At 37.1% G+C, this 13,294-nt stretch overlaps 1 protein-coding gene across 3 annotated transcripts in view; it reads right to left on the bottom strand.

The window, feature by feature from the left end:
- DCAF10 (DDB1 and CUL4 associated factor 10) overlaps nucleotides 1-12,583 on the bottom strand; it is a 56,193-nt gene extending 43,610 nt beyond the window's left edge. For all 3 annotated transcript variants that reach the window (XR_015169907.1, XM_086415941.1, XM_086415942.1), the window contains exon 1: nucleotides 11,962-12,583. Coding sequence is in view for 2 of the 3 variants with exons in the window: in XM_086415941.1 (XP_086272067.1) it covers nucleotides 11,962-12,512 (551 nt within the window). In the remaining variant the exon portion in view is untranslated. The remainder of the gene's footprint in view (nucleotides 1-11,961) is intronic.
- Nucleotides 12,584-13,294: the final 711 nt, after the last annotated feature.

Below are 13,294 nucleotides of genomic sequence, written 5' to 3'. Positions count from 1 at the left end.
GAAGAGGCTGTCTTTGCCCCATTGTATATTCTTGCCTCCTTTGTCAAAATAAGGGCCCCATAGGTGCATGGGTTTATTTCTGGGCTTTCGGTCTTGTTCTACTGGTCTATATTTCTGTTTTTGTGTCACTACCATACTGTTCTGATGACTGTAGCTTTGTTGTATAATCTGAAGTCAGGGAAGTTGATTCCTCCAGCTCCACTCTTCTTTCTCAAGACTGCTTTGGCTATTCAGGGTCTTTTGTGTTTCCATATGAATTGTGAAATTTTTTGTTCTAGTTCTGTGAAAAATGTCATTGGTAATTTGATAGGGATTGCACTGAATCTGTAGATTGCATTTGGTGGTATAATCATTTTCACAATATTGATTCTTCCTACCCAGGAACATGGAATATCTCTCCATCTTTTTATGTCATCTTTGATTTCTTCCATCAGTGTCTTAAAATTTTCTGTGTACAGTTCTTTTGTCTCCTTAAGTTTATTCCAAGGTACTTAATTCTTTTTGTTGCAATGGTGAATGAGATTGAATCCTTAATTTCTCTGATTTTTCATTGTTAGTATATAGAAATGCAAGTGATGTTTATGTATTGATTTTGTTTTTTTTAAGTATACATGTATATTTATTTATGCATATAAGCACACATACATGTATATAAGCTAATATTATATATATATATATATACACACACAATTATCTACTGTTTAATATATATGTACATAAACGTATATATGTCACAACCTTCAGGGAAACATTTAAGTAACAGTCCAAAAATATACTGAATACATGATATAAGAATATTCAAAGCATTATAAATTTAATAAAAGATCAAAACAATAAAATTATGAGAATTAGTTTTGACAACTGAATTACCAGCCTGAAATGAAGTTGTATATAATTTATTCTGGAAAATTCAGTAACAAATAATAACAAAACTATTTTCCCTTACCAAAATTCATACCTAGGCAAGTTTTTTAGCTCTCAAAATACAAAAGATAGGCAGAATATCATCAATTTAAGTATTTTAGAATTAGTTACCAACCGAGTACCTTTGCAATGCATATTTTTTTTTCAAATTCGAAATAAAATTTCTCTATGTGTTTCATGGCAGAACACATATACACACACTTATACATGCACACACAGCTGAATGGTTGTCAAGACTTGGTTTTTGGCTAAAAGAAACAATGCACTATATTAAATCTTGCCAAATATTTTGTTTTATTCTTACTCTGTTTGATTCATATCCGGCAAGTATTTTACCATCTTTCCAAATACAGACAGACTTTGGAGATGAAGTTTCAGTTCCAGACCACCACAACAAAACCAATATCACAATAAAGCAAGTTACACAAAGTTCTTGCTTCCCTTATGCATACAAAAGTTATGTTCACTATTCTGTAGTCTATTAAGTGTGCAACAGTAGTGTATCTTAAAAAGCAACATATATATCTTAATTAAAAAATTCTTGATTGATAAAAAATGCTAACCAGCATCTGTCTGTGCTGTGTATGCTTAATCGCTCAGTCGTGTCCTGTTCTCTGTGATCCCATGGACTGCAGCCCGCCAGGCTCCTCTGTCTACGGGATTTGCCAGGCAAGAATACTGGAGTGGGTTGCCATTTCCTTCTCCATGTGTATTGATTTTGTATCCTACAACCTTGCTAAATTCACTGATTAGCTCAAGTAATTTTCTGATACTATCTTTAGGGTTTTCTATGTACAGTATCATGTCATCTGCAAACAGTGAGAGCTTTACTTCCTCTTTTCCAATCTGGATTCCTTTTATTTCTTTTTCTTCTTTGACTACTGTAGCTAGGACTTTCAGAACTATGTTGAATAGCGGTGAAAGTGGACACCCTTTTCTTGTTCCTGATCTTCGGGGGAATGCTTTCAGTTTTTCACCATTGAGAATAATGTTTGCTGTAGGCTTATCATATATGGCCTTTACTATATTGAGGCAGGTTCCTTCTATGCCTATTTTTTGAAGAGTTTTAATCATAAATGGGTGCTGAATTTTGTCAAAGGCCTTTTCTGCATATATTGAGATTATCTTATGGCTTTTATCTTTCAATTTGTTAACAGGGTGTATCCCATTGATTGATTTGCATATATTGAAGAATCCTTGCATTCCTGGAATAAACCCAACTTGATCATGGTGTATGAGAGTTTTGATGTGTTGCTGAATTCTGTTTGCTAAAATTTTGTTGAGGATTTTTGCATCTGTGTTCATCAGTGATATTGGCCTATAGTTTTGTGTTGTCTTTGTCTGGTTTTGGTATCAGGGTGACGGTGGCCTCAAAGAATGAGTTTGGAAATGTTTCTTCCTCTGCAATTTGTTGAAAGTTTTAGAAGGACAGGCATTAGCTCTTCTCTAAATGTTTGACAGAATTCTATAAAGCCATCTGGTCCTGGGCTTTTGTTTTTTGGGAGATTTTTGATCACAGCTTCAATTTCAGTGCTTGTAATTGGGTTGGTCATAATTTCTATTTCTTCCTGGTTCAGTCTTGGAAGATTGAACTTTTCTAAGAATTTGTCCATTTCTTTTAGGTTATCCATTTTATTGCCATATAGTTGTTCATAATAGTCTCTTATAATCCTTTTATTTCTGCATTGTTTGTTGTAACCTCTACTTTGTCATTTCTAATTTGGTGATTTGATTCTTTTTTTCTTGATGAGTCTGGCTAAAGGTTTGTCACTTTTATCTTCTCAAAGAACCAGCTTTTAGTTTTATTAATCTTTACTACTGTTTCTTTCATTTCTTTTTATTTCTGCTCAGATCTTTATGATTTCTTTCCCTCTACTAACTTTGGGGTTTCTTTTGTTCTTCTTTTTCCAGTTGTTTTAGGTGTAAAGTCAGGTTGTCTATTTGATGTTTTTCTTGTTTCTTGAGGTATGATTGTATTGCTATTAACTTCCCTCTTAAGACTGCTTTTGCTACATCCCATAGGTTTTGAGTTGTCATGTTTTCATTGTCACTTGTTTCTAGAAATTTTTTGATTTCCCTTCTGATTTCTTCAGTAACCTATTGGTTATTTAGAAACATGTTGTTTAACCTCCATGTGTTTGTGTTTCTTACATTTTTCTTGTAATTGATATTGAGTCTCATAGCATTGTAGTCAGAGAAGATGCGTCATATGATTTCAATTTTCTTAAATTTACTGAGGTTTGTTTTGTGACCCAAGATGTGGTCTATCCTGGAGAATGTTCCAAGTGCACTTGAGAAGGTGTATTCTTCTGCCTTTGGATGGAATGTCCTGAAGATAACAATGAGATCCATCTCATCTAATGTATCATGTAAGACTTGTGGTTCCTTATTAATTTTCTGTTTTGATGATCTGTCCATCAAAACTGGGGGTGTTTAAAGTCTCCTACTATTATTGTGTTACTGTCATTTTCTTTTATGTCTGATAGTCAAACACCATTTTGATTTCTGAAAATCTATTGTCTTTTATTGATTTTGTCTTAGTTTTCTGTAAATACTGATATTTTAGACTCAGACCTAGCAAACGAAATCTTGATTTCAATTCAAGATTGAAATGCATTGATTTTACTTTCAAATGAAATTCTGAAAGTGCAATCTTTTCAATTTATAATTCCAAAAGCACATGGGATTTTTACACTTTAAGATGAAAGTGCATAAGATAGAATTCTAAATGGCCAAACTTTAAAATTCAGAACAAATGATTAACAAGGTAAGGGGAAACATCTACTAAATTGAAAGCTTTTCCATATTTAGAAATCATGAAATTATCCTTTAAAGGATGTCCGTCTAAATCCTTTTGTGGGGTATCTGAATTTAAAAAATTTAATAATATCCGAAGGATTTTTGTTTTAGTTGACTACCATGAGTAAAAATGTTCAAATATATGTAGTTTTAGAAGATGCATAAATATTTCTTTTTGTTAGAAGAATCATGAAATGAACTTGTCTTCTTTTCATGCATAAAAGTAATGAATCAATGATTTTTGGAAAGTCTTAATATTAAACATTATAAACAAGAGAGCTATTGAAAGATCAATAAGACGGTCATTTTTTCATTTTAATATAATCTATTTTTGTACATGGCATAATTTGTAACTTTTAAAACTAGATGTCATTTGTCCCAACATCAAACTCTATACCTTTGTAAATTCCATCTCTGTCATATATAGATTTTCTTTTAGGACTCTATATTCTATTTCATGCAATTTCTAAAAGGTCTGGCAAGTAGCAAAGCAAGACCCCCTCACTGCCCCCAATAAACATTTTTAAGGGAGGCTAATATCATACTCTCTTTTCCAAATGAATTTTAGATATAGTATGTCAGGTCCTACTAAAAAAATTTGTTGGTATTTTTATTAGGATGCAGTGACTTTACAAATTAATCTGGTACAATTTATATCATACAGCATTGGATCATCTCATCAGTAATATGCACAGTTTTCCATATATTTAAGACATTCTTAGCAAGAGAACTATAACAATTCTTTGTACATCCTTATACATTTAGAACTGACATAGGAAGTTATACATACAGATACATATCCACCTGTGGATTTTGAGGTTGTAATAAATCTATAGAAAAGTTTGCATAGAGTTGACAGTTTTACAATACAGAGACTTCCAATCCTTGAACATGACATATCTCCATTTGCAATGGAGATTTTCTCCATGTAGATCATGCCTATCTTTCATTAGATCTATTCTTGGGTACTTGAGATATTTTTTGATGCTCTTGTAAATGTTCTTTTTAAAATTTTGTTTCATTTGCTGCTGGTGTACAGAAGGCCAACTGATTTTTTAAATGTTATTTATTCATCAGTCTTATTTTAATATTTATCACGTTATTTTAGGTTTTCTTTGTCAATTATCATTAATCATCTACAAACAACTGCTTTCTTATTTTTAATACTTTTTTTCCTTGCTGCACCGGCTAGGACCTTCAGTGCAATGTTGAACAGAAATGTTTATATAGCAATCACTCTTGTCTTATTCCTGATCTTTAAGAATACATTCACCATTTCATCATTAAGCACAATGTTTGCTATAGGGTTTGTTTGTTTGTTTTGGTAGATTCCTACTATTGGATTAGGGAAATTCTCTTCTACCTCAAATCTGTTACATTTTTTTTCATTAATATACATTAAAGTATATGAAATATTTTTTAACATTTACTGAAATTATCCTATAGTTTTCTTTTAAAATGTTAATGTAGTGATTTACAATTAATATATTTTCTAATGTCAAATCAATCTTTCATTTCTACCATATTGCTACATTCAGTTGGCTAAAAAGGTGGATTCACATCTCTGGCTACCCTCCTTTTGCAGAGCTTGGCCCTGCAATTTCCTCACTGCCTCAGTTCTCTACTCCCTTCAAACATAACTGTTTATATCTTATATTAGATATTGATGTTTTTCTGTAGATTTTCTAATTATTCTCAGTTGGAGGGTTGGTCCAAACCACCTATTCTGCTACTTCTGGAAAGCTACAATCTCTGCTTTTTGCATCTAAAATTATATCCCCCTTTTCATTCTAAATATTGTTTATCTGGGTATTCTATTGATCAATTTAATGAGCATGTTTCATTATTCTTTGTCTTTTCAAAGACAAATCTTTCTGTTGCGTATTTCTATTGATTTTTAGAATTTCAATAATTTTTTGCTATATTTCTGTATTTCCTTCCTTTGGCTTTCTTCAGATTTACTTTGTTATAACTTCACTATTCTGTTATTGTTTCTTGAGATAGATACTCTGCTAATTAATTTTCCTTGTCTTCCTTTCTAGTTTATTAAAAACCATAATTTTCATACTAAGTACAGATTTATTTATATCCCACAACTTTTGAGATGTGGTATTTTCATCTAGTTCTAAATATTTCTAATTTCCATTATCATTTCTACTTTGACTTATGAGCTATTTATAAATTTTTACTTATAAATATTTAACTTGAAAATACATGCTATTGATTTCTAGCAATCACATTATCCTGAGAAACTATTTAATGACAATCTTTTGAAATATGTGGCCTTATAAGAGAGGAATTTTTAACTCATCTTTGTGTGTGGGGGGGGAAGCCATGAGGCAGCTGTTACATAAGTGTGATATTGAAAAATACTAAATATTCAATAGTAATATAAATTAACATGAATAAAAATTTTAAATTTAAAAAATTAAAAAATAGGCTAACCTATAGGTTATAAAAACGCTTGCCAAGTGATATCAATTCTAACTCAAATTGTTCATCAAATTATTCTAGTAACTCCCAAACATTTATTAATTTTAGAAATTGTAGCCATAATTATCTCTTTGACCCAGATGCCTTTGTTTGGACCATGAACTGCCATAGGAAACTGCATAAAGACCCTCCAAGAATTTCCACATTAAACAGGTAGTCATCATATAAAACAAACATGGTTACAAAAGAGGAAGGAAGGAATGATAAATTAGGAGTGCTGCTGCTGCTAAGTCACGTCAGTCGTGTCCAACTCTGTGCGACCCCATAGACGGCAGCCCACCAGGCTCCCCCGTCCCTGGGAGTCTCCAGGCAAGAACACTGGAGTGGGTTGCCATTTCCTTCTCCATTGCGTGAAAGTGAAAAGTGAAAGTGAAGTCCCTCAGTCGTGTCCGACTCCTAGCGACCCCATGGACTGCAGCCTACCAGGCTCCTCCATCCGTGGGATTTTCCAGGCAAAAGTACTGGAGTGGCTTGCCATTGTAGGAGATTTTTTTTTTTTCATTGTAGGAGATTAACAGATACAAACCACTACAGATAAAATAGATAAGCAACAAGGATTTACTATACAGCACAAAGTATAGTCAATATCTTATAACATCTATAATGGAAAAAAATCTGAAAAAACATACATATATCTAAGTCACTTATCTGTATACCTGAAACTAACACAATATTGTAAAGCAACTATATTTCAGTTTAAAAATTCCTTATAAATAAGTAGTTATTAAGTAACTTGTGGTCTTGATAAGTAAAAAAAAAAAAAAAAATCACTCTTAATAGCAATAAAATAGTTCATGAAGCTGAATCCTCTTTTTATCTTTTGCTGCAGTTAACAGTAAGTATACTGGAAAAAATTTAGCCCTTATAATGCTTGTCGTTAATTTTTACATTCAATTATATTAATAACTAAGTCACAAAATAATTGATACATCATATTTGATATCAAACCTAATCCTTCAGCCCAGATGAGACATAATGTAATATAGTAGTTAAGAGCATAAACCAGAGTACAAATCCTTTGTGTTTAACATCCTTTCTGCATCTCAGTTCTCTCAACTAAATGTTTCTGATATAGAGAACACTTACTTTGGCAGTCATGTTCATTAATAAAGTGAGTGTTACTAATGCCTATGCTGGGTATGTATTCAGTGGCTTTTGGGAAAATTATACCACTAAATAAAGGTGAAATTCAGTCAGAATGGTAAGATTAGGGATCTGTATCCATATGGTATTCATCCACAAACCACCCCACTGACCTCATTTACCTGCCACGGGTTCTATCCTGCAGTGGGTGTTCACACTTTGTCAAGAGAATTAACGTTTGGATGGTGCCTCCAGTAGTGCCATTACTCTCATCTGACTGCTCCTTTTATCTCTGGATCTCCCAAGAGTCTAGTTACCACAAATGGGTTACTCTAGGAGATCCTATGGAAGGTGCTTAAGTACTAGGAGGACACTCAGTGGACTTGGGGCAGTAACTAACTATTCAACCACCATGGATATATATTAATATTTTAACAACTGGTACAGCTGAACCAATGTGTACCAGCTGAACATCAGGCCTGAATGTGGTACTCTATACTCTTTAGAAGTAGTACTGTTTCTATGTCTGCCTGATTTAACTGAGGTATGCTATAATGTACATTAATATCAACTCTATGATAATAAGTTTTCTCTTTTCTCCTTGAAATTATCAATTTTGGATGTATATAAGTTAAAAAACTCAATCTCAGAATTTTTTTATTTTTCAGGTGAATTGATCTGAATATAAAGTAACCTATGTCTAGTAATTTTTTTGCCTTAAAGCCCATTTTGTTGATATTAAATATAGCTCACCAGCTTTCTTTTGCTTAGGTGTTTGATATATCCTCTTTATCTTACGTACAAGAAGTACATTTAGTACTTCTATATTATAATTAGTAATATTTGTATTTATTTTCAGTGATTCTTTGTGTTTTATTATACCTTTTCTACTTTTCTTCCCTTTCCCTTTCTTGTCTTCTAGAATATGTTTTCCTCATTCTAAAATTTTTTCTTCTTCTAGTCCTGAAATAATACACTTGTCTTTTGGTGGTTACCTTGTACATTTCAGTATGTACACATTAAAGCCTAAAGTGAATATATCACAATTCTCCCTCAAAAAAATAAGGAACTTCAAACATCCGTTCATAATTTATATGCTATTGTTGTCTTCTATTTTAGCTACATCTTTGTTAATCCCAAAAAACAAAATCAGATTGTTTTACATACAAATTTCCCACTTTCTTTGATCTTCATTCCTTCTAATATCTCAAGACCTTACAGCTGAAAACACTTTCTTCTCTCTGAACTTAGAATTCCATTACTGAAGGTCTGGTGGCAAATTTACAGAGCTTTGATTGGATGCTTATGTATTTATCTCATCTTTGTTCTCGACAAGAACAAAGAACCCATAATTGCTGGGTATAGACACTCAGGATGGCAGTTTTTCCCAGCATACTGAATTGTAATCACCACTATCCTCTAATTTACACTATTACTGATGACTGATTGGCTTTCACTTGCATAGTTACTCCTTTGAAGGCCTTTTTCCCTCTGGCTTTTACTATTTTATATCTGTTGTCCTGCAGTTTCCTATATGGCAAGGGAGAATTCCTGCTAGGTGTGTGTCAGGTTTCTTAAATCATTTGATACCTTTCTTCAATTCTGGAAAGTTCTCAGCTATTGCTGCTTCAAGTTTGTTTTATCCTATTATTGCATTTTCGTTAGGAACTAACCAGATACACAGTACACATTTTTTTCTTTGTGCTTTGTGTCACCAATCCTCCTTCATATTTTCAGTCTCTTTGCCTCTCTTGTCTGCAATCTGGATAAGTTCTTCACTTCTATTTTCCACTATACTAATTCTCTCTACATCAGTGCCTAATGTATTCTTATGGAGGATAGCGTAAGAAAGTCCATATTATTGCAAATATCAAATTTCCTTTTTCAAAATGCCATTTTAGGAGGTGACACACTTATCTTGACAATGCTGCTATTGCTTAAAACATTTTACAGTTCTTTACAAATTACCTTCTGGTCCACGTAGCCTTCATTTTTCTTTCTTAGTGCCAAATTGTTTCTAGTCTGGTCTCTATCAAATACTTAATTTTAATTCTTACCTTCTGTATCACCTCTTCTTTTTGTACTGAGAAGTCCTTGTCAGTGGTTACAGTATCCAGTAAGCTGATTTAACTTACATGTAACTGAAGGATATGTGAAATCATCTCATTTAACAAGATATGTCAATTTATATAAAACCATTTTAAGTCCTATAAAAATTGGGGCATATTAGATGTAGTCAGAAGACTAAAAAATTAAAACACTGAACTATTTTCACCTATTACCTTGACAGAAATGAAAAAGAATGGCAATGTGCAATACTGGCAAGGGTACAGGAAGACAAGCACTTTCATTGGGACTGATAAGAATAAGGATTGGTACAGTCTTCACAAAGGACAATTTAATAATAGGAATCCAAAATCTTCATAACCTTTTACTCATTCTAAGGACTTACCATAAGGACATAAATTTAAAATATCAGTTTAGAGGTTTTATTTTAACCAATGAAAAATTTTAAACAGTGCTGTAGAAGTATATTCATTAACATAGATAATTTATAATGTATGAAAAAAAGCAGGCTACAAAACAGTAGGTTCTATTTTTATGTTAAACATACAAAGGGAGTTCCATGTAGTGCAATGGTTAGGACTCGGCACTCTCACTGCCATGGCCCATGTTCAATCCCTGGTCAGGGAACTAAGACCCACAAGCTGCACATGGTGCAGTGAAGAAGAAAAATTTTTTTTAACAAATAAAAAAGATATATACAAAGAAAAAGATTCCTTAGATATCCATTTACTCTCTGGGATCATAATGGATATTCAGCTTCTTTTAGTTTCATTTACTGTCTAGGTTTTCTACAGTAAGTAATTAGTAATTGTATAGTTGCATGTTATTGCATGAAATATCAGAGTACCTAAATAAAAGTACCACCCTTTACAAAAATGTTACTATAGGAAAACATAGCCCATATTCAAACAAGAACTATCAGTAATATACTCCTCATTCTTACAGTACTGGTAATGAGAATTCCTTCTTCATAACTCATTCTATCCCTCTCACCCTCTACCTAAAATTCCACCTTCAAAGAGTAGAAACAACTATTTCTGAAGGCCTGAGAAAACAGGTAGGAGGCTGGAAGGAAAGGAGCTGAGATATGCTGAAGAGAGGAACTGAAGGGTTATGAAGAACAAACTGCTGATATTTTGGGAGAAACTTTAGGAATAGCACTTGGTTGGAGGAAGGAGTGAGGAGAGGAGGTTCCACAGATAAACTTCAGCAGAATAGTTTCTCCTCTCACCAATCTTCCCTGTATTCAGGTGCACAGTCACTGTTTCAAGTCAACTACTATATTAAGAAAAAGCATTTGCAAGTGAAATGAAAAAGGGTGTACCTGCTCCGTGACCCCAGATTCTAATACTTTGCTCCTTCGTTAGCATATTTTATGTCTTTCTTCAGCACAATTTTTCCTTTGTTAAGCTATCGTCTTTCAGTTTCTCTAACATGATATGTTAGAGAACCATAGGTCGTTTGACATACCAGTTCCTTCATCTGAAATATTTCTATCCCCTCCTCAATACTGTCTTGACTAATTTATCTCCTACTCATCTTTCCATCTTGGTTAAGTGTCACTTTCTCAGGAAAACCTTGAACACCCTAGTCCACAACAGGTTCTTTCCAGCCTTTATCTCAACTTGTAAATATACATTATGAAATTATCTAGTATGCTTATTAATGTCTAGTTGAACCAATAGGCCCCAAGACTAAGGAACGGGATGCCATTTGTTGTTTTGCTCACGACTGCCACCTCTGCCTCTGGAGCATAACAAGTGCTCAACAAATACATGCTGAATGAGGGACTGAGTGAATGAACAACTAAGCAAATGACTAGGAATCCAGAGGCCCTGATTTGGTAAGAGTTGTATTATTTATGTCCCCTCATGGTGGAACCCTGTGTAAAGTTTTTCCTTTGACTGCTGTTGAACTTGTTCCTGTACTCAAATAACAAAGTTTAAAAAATAGATATCACTTTGAAAATTCTCCATAGCTCAAAGTAAACCGAGGCCAAACATGGTATTTTAATTAGTCAAGAAAAAGGCTAGATACCGTTAACAGAACATCTAATCTAGCCTGGAAACTTCACAGATGCCCACATCACAAGATATCTCTCTGCAGGATCTTAGTATCTTACTGGAGAAAAGGAAGGAAGGAATCCATACTTGTACCCTCAGCGCAGGTCGGGCACAGGGAACAGGGATTCTGCAGGCTCCATACCCTTGACAAAGCTTAGGTGGGAAAAACATGCCGAGGGTGCCAGGGGGAAATGGGAATTTATTCAAAGTGAACTTATTGAGCATCTACGGTGTACCAGAAAACCTTAACTCTGGACTGGCTCTGACAAACCCGCCGGGATTGCTTTAGTCACTTCGGAGAGCTCTGGTCCAGAAGAGGAGCAAACCAGCCCCGGGTTCGCCTACCTCCAAGTGCCGGACGGGGCCTCCAACAGCGACAGAGCGCTTCACAGAGTCAGGGGCACGAAAGCCGGCCGCCCCACAGGGACTCCCAAACCCCAGGCCTGGCCGGGCGAGCAGGCCCCGGGCAGCCGCCCACCGGCAGCCTCGCCAGGAGGAGGCGGGTCCCCGCCCTCCGAGGGGCCGCGCTTACCCGTCGGGCGAGTACTCGAGGTTGAAGACTGCCCCGTGGGTGCGGGTGCTGAGGTACACCGAATCCGCGGGATGGATGGAACCATAGAGGTTAGTCATGGTGCGGAAATTGTCCCGCGCCGGGTCCACGAACAGCCCGCGGCCCAGGGTGCGCTCTCTCAGCCACCCGAAGAGCCGTGCGCCAGGGCCGCCCAGGCGGGCTTTGAGGCAGGGTTGGCCACGGCTCCCGGCCCTGCAGTCAGGCCCGGGTGGCCGGCGTGGCGGGGAAGGCGGTGAAGGATCTCCTTGAGCGGAAGCGGCTGAGGACTCTGGAGCTCCGGGGAGCCCGAACTCCCGCGCGCGCCCGCCGGGGGGCTCCGAGGGGGCGCAAGGACTGCGAGGGCTCCCTCCGGGCGACGGGGGAGGGGCTGCGTCAGCCCTGGGCTGTAGTGGCGAGGGCGGGGAAGGGAGCGGCCCGGCAGCAGCCGCCTCTCTCCTATAGGATGCCGGCTCCTCAGCCCCAGCTCCAGCCGCCCTGTTCCCTCCGGGGCAACGGAGCCCGAGGGGAAACATGGCCAACGCCCCCGCCCCCGGCTCCAGGCCGCAGCACAGCCGGCCAACACCTCAGTACTCCCGCTCCAGCCGCCACTTCCGGCGTGCCGCCGCATAACCTCGCCGGCTGGGAAACCCGCGCCGCCTCTCGGTATCATCCGCCGGGGACCAAGAAAGCGGAGACACCATTCGACTGGGGGTGCCACAGTCGAGAGGGTTGGAGGTCTAGAGCTACTGTGTGTGTGCGACAGTGAGGATGCCCAGGGCCTAGGCTGCATGGGGTAGCGCTAGCACCCGGGAACTGCGTGCCTTATTGTCAGTATGTGGTTATCAATGACCAGACTGTGTCTTTGGGGATGACAGGGTCTGACTGGTCAGTCCAAGAGGCTGAGTATGATTGGGTACTGTTTACATAATCATCTCTACTTTACACTGAGACCAACGAAGGTAAGAAATGACCATATTATGTGCTGCTCACACAGTAAGCAGCATGGTGTACTGCCTACTCGGCCTGGGAATCTAGGGACTCAGGTTTAACTTCTGCACTGAAAAGCCCTGGATGGCACAGCGCCTGGGGCTTACTGCTGCCCTGGAGCTCTGCCCAGTTACCAGCAACTTTACCTACTAGGTCAAGCCTTTACCAAAGCCTTCCTCTCTGCAAGGAGCATATACCCAGCCAGGAGTCACTGAGAGGAGCCGAAATCTTAATTCAACCTTACAAGCGACAGAGCCCAGGGTCAATCCTGCTTACATCTGCCAAGCAGGGCATAGAGGGCATAACAGATGCTGTTAGTGCTGCTGAA

The sequence above is a fragment of the Bos grunniens genome, chromosome 8 (assembly GCF_055505025.1).
Source record: "Bos grunniens cultivar Pamir isolate PY7600 chromosome 8, Bosgru_T2T1.0, whole genome shotgun sequence".
In the NCBI taxonomy this organism is placed as follows: domain Eukaryota; kingdom Metazoa; phylum Chordata; class Mammalia; order Artiodactyla; family Bovidae; genus Bos; species Bos grunniens.
The sequence above is the reverse complement of the archived record's forward strand: the minus strand, read 5'-3'. Positions and strand labels throughout refer to the sequence as shown.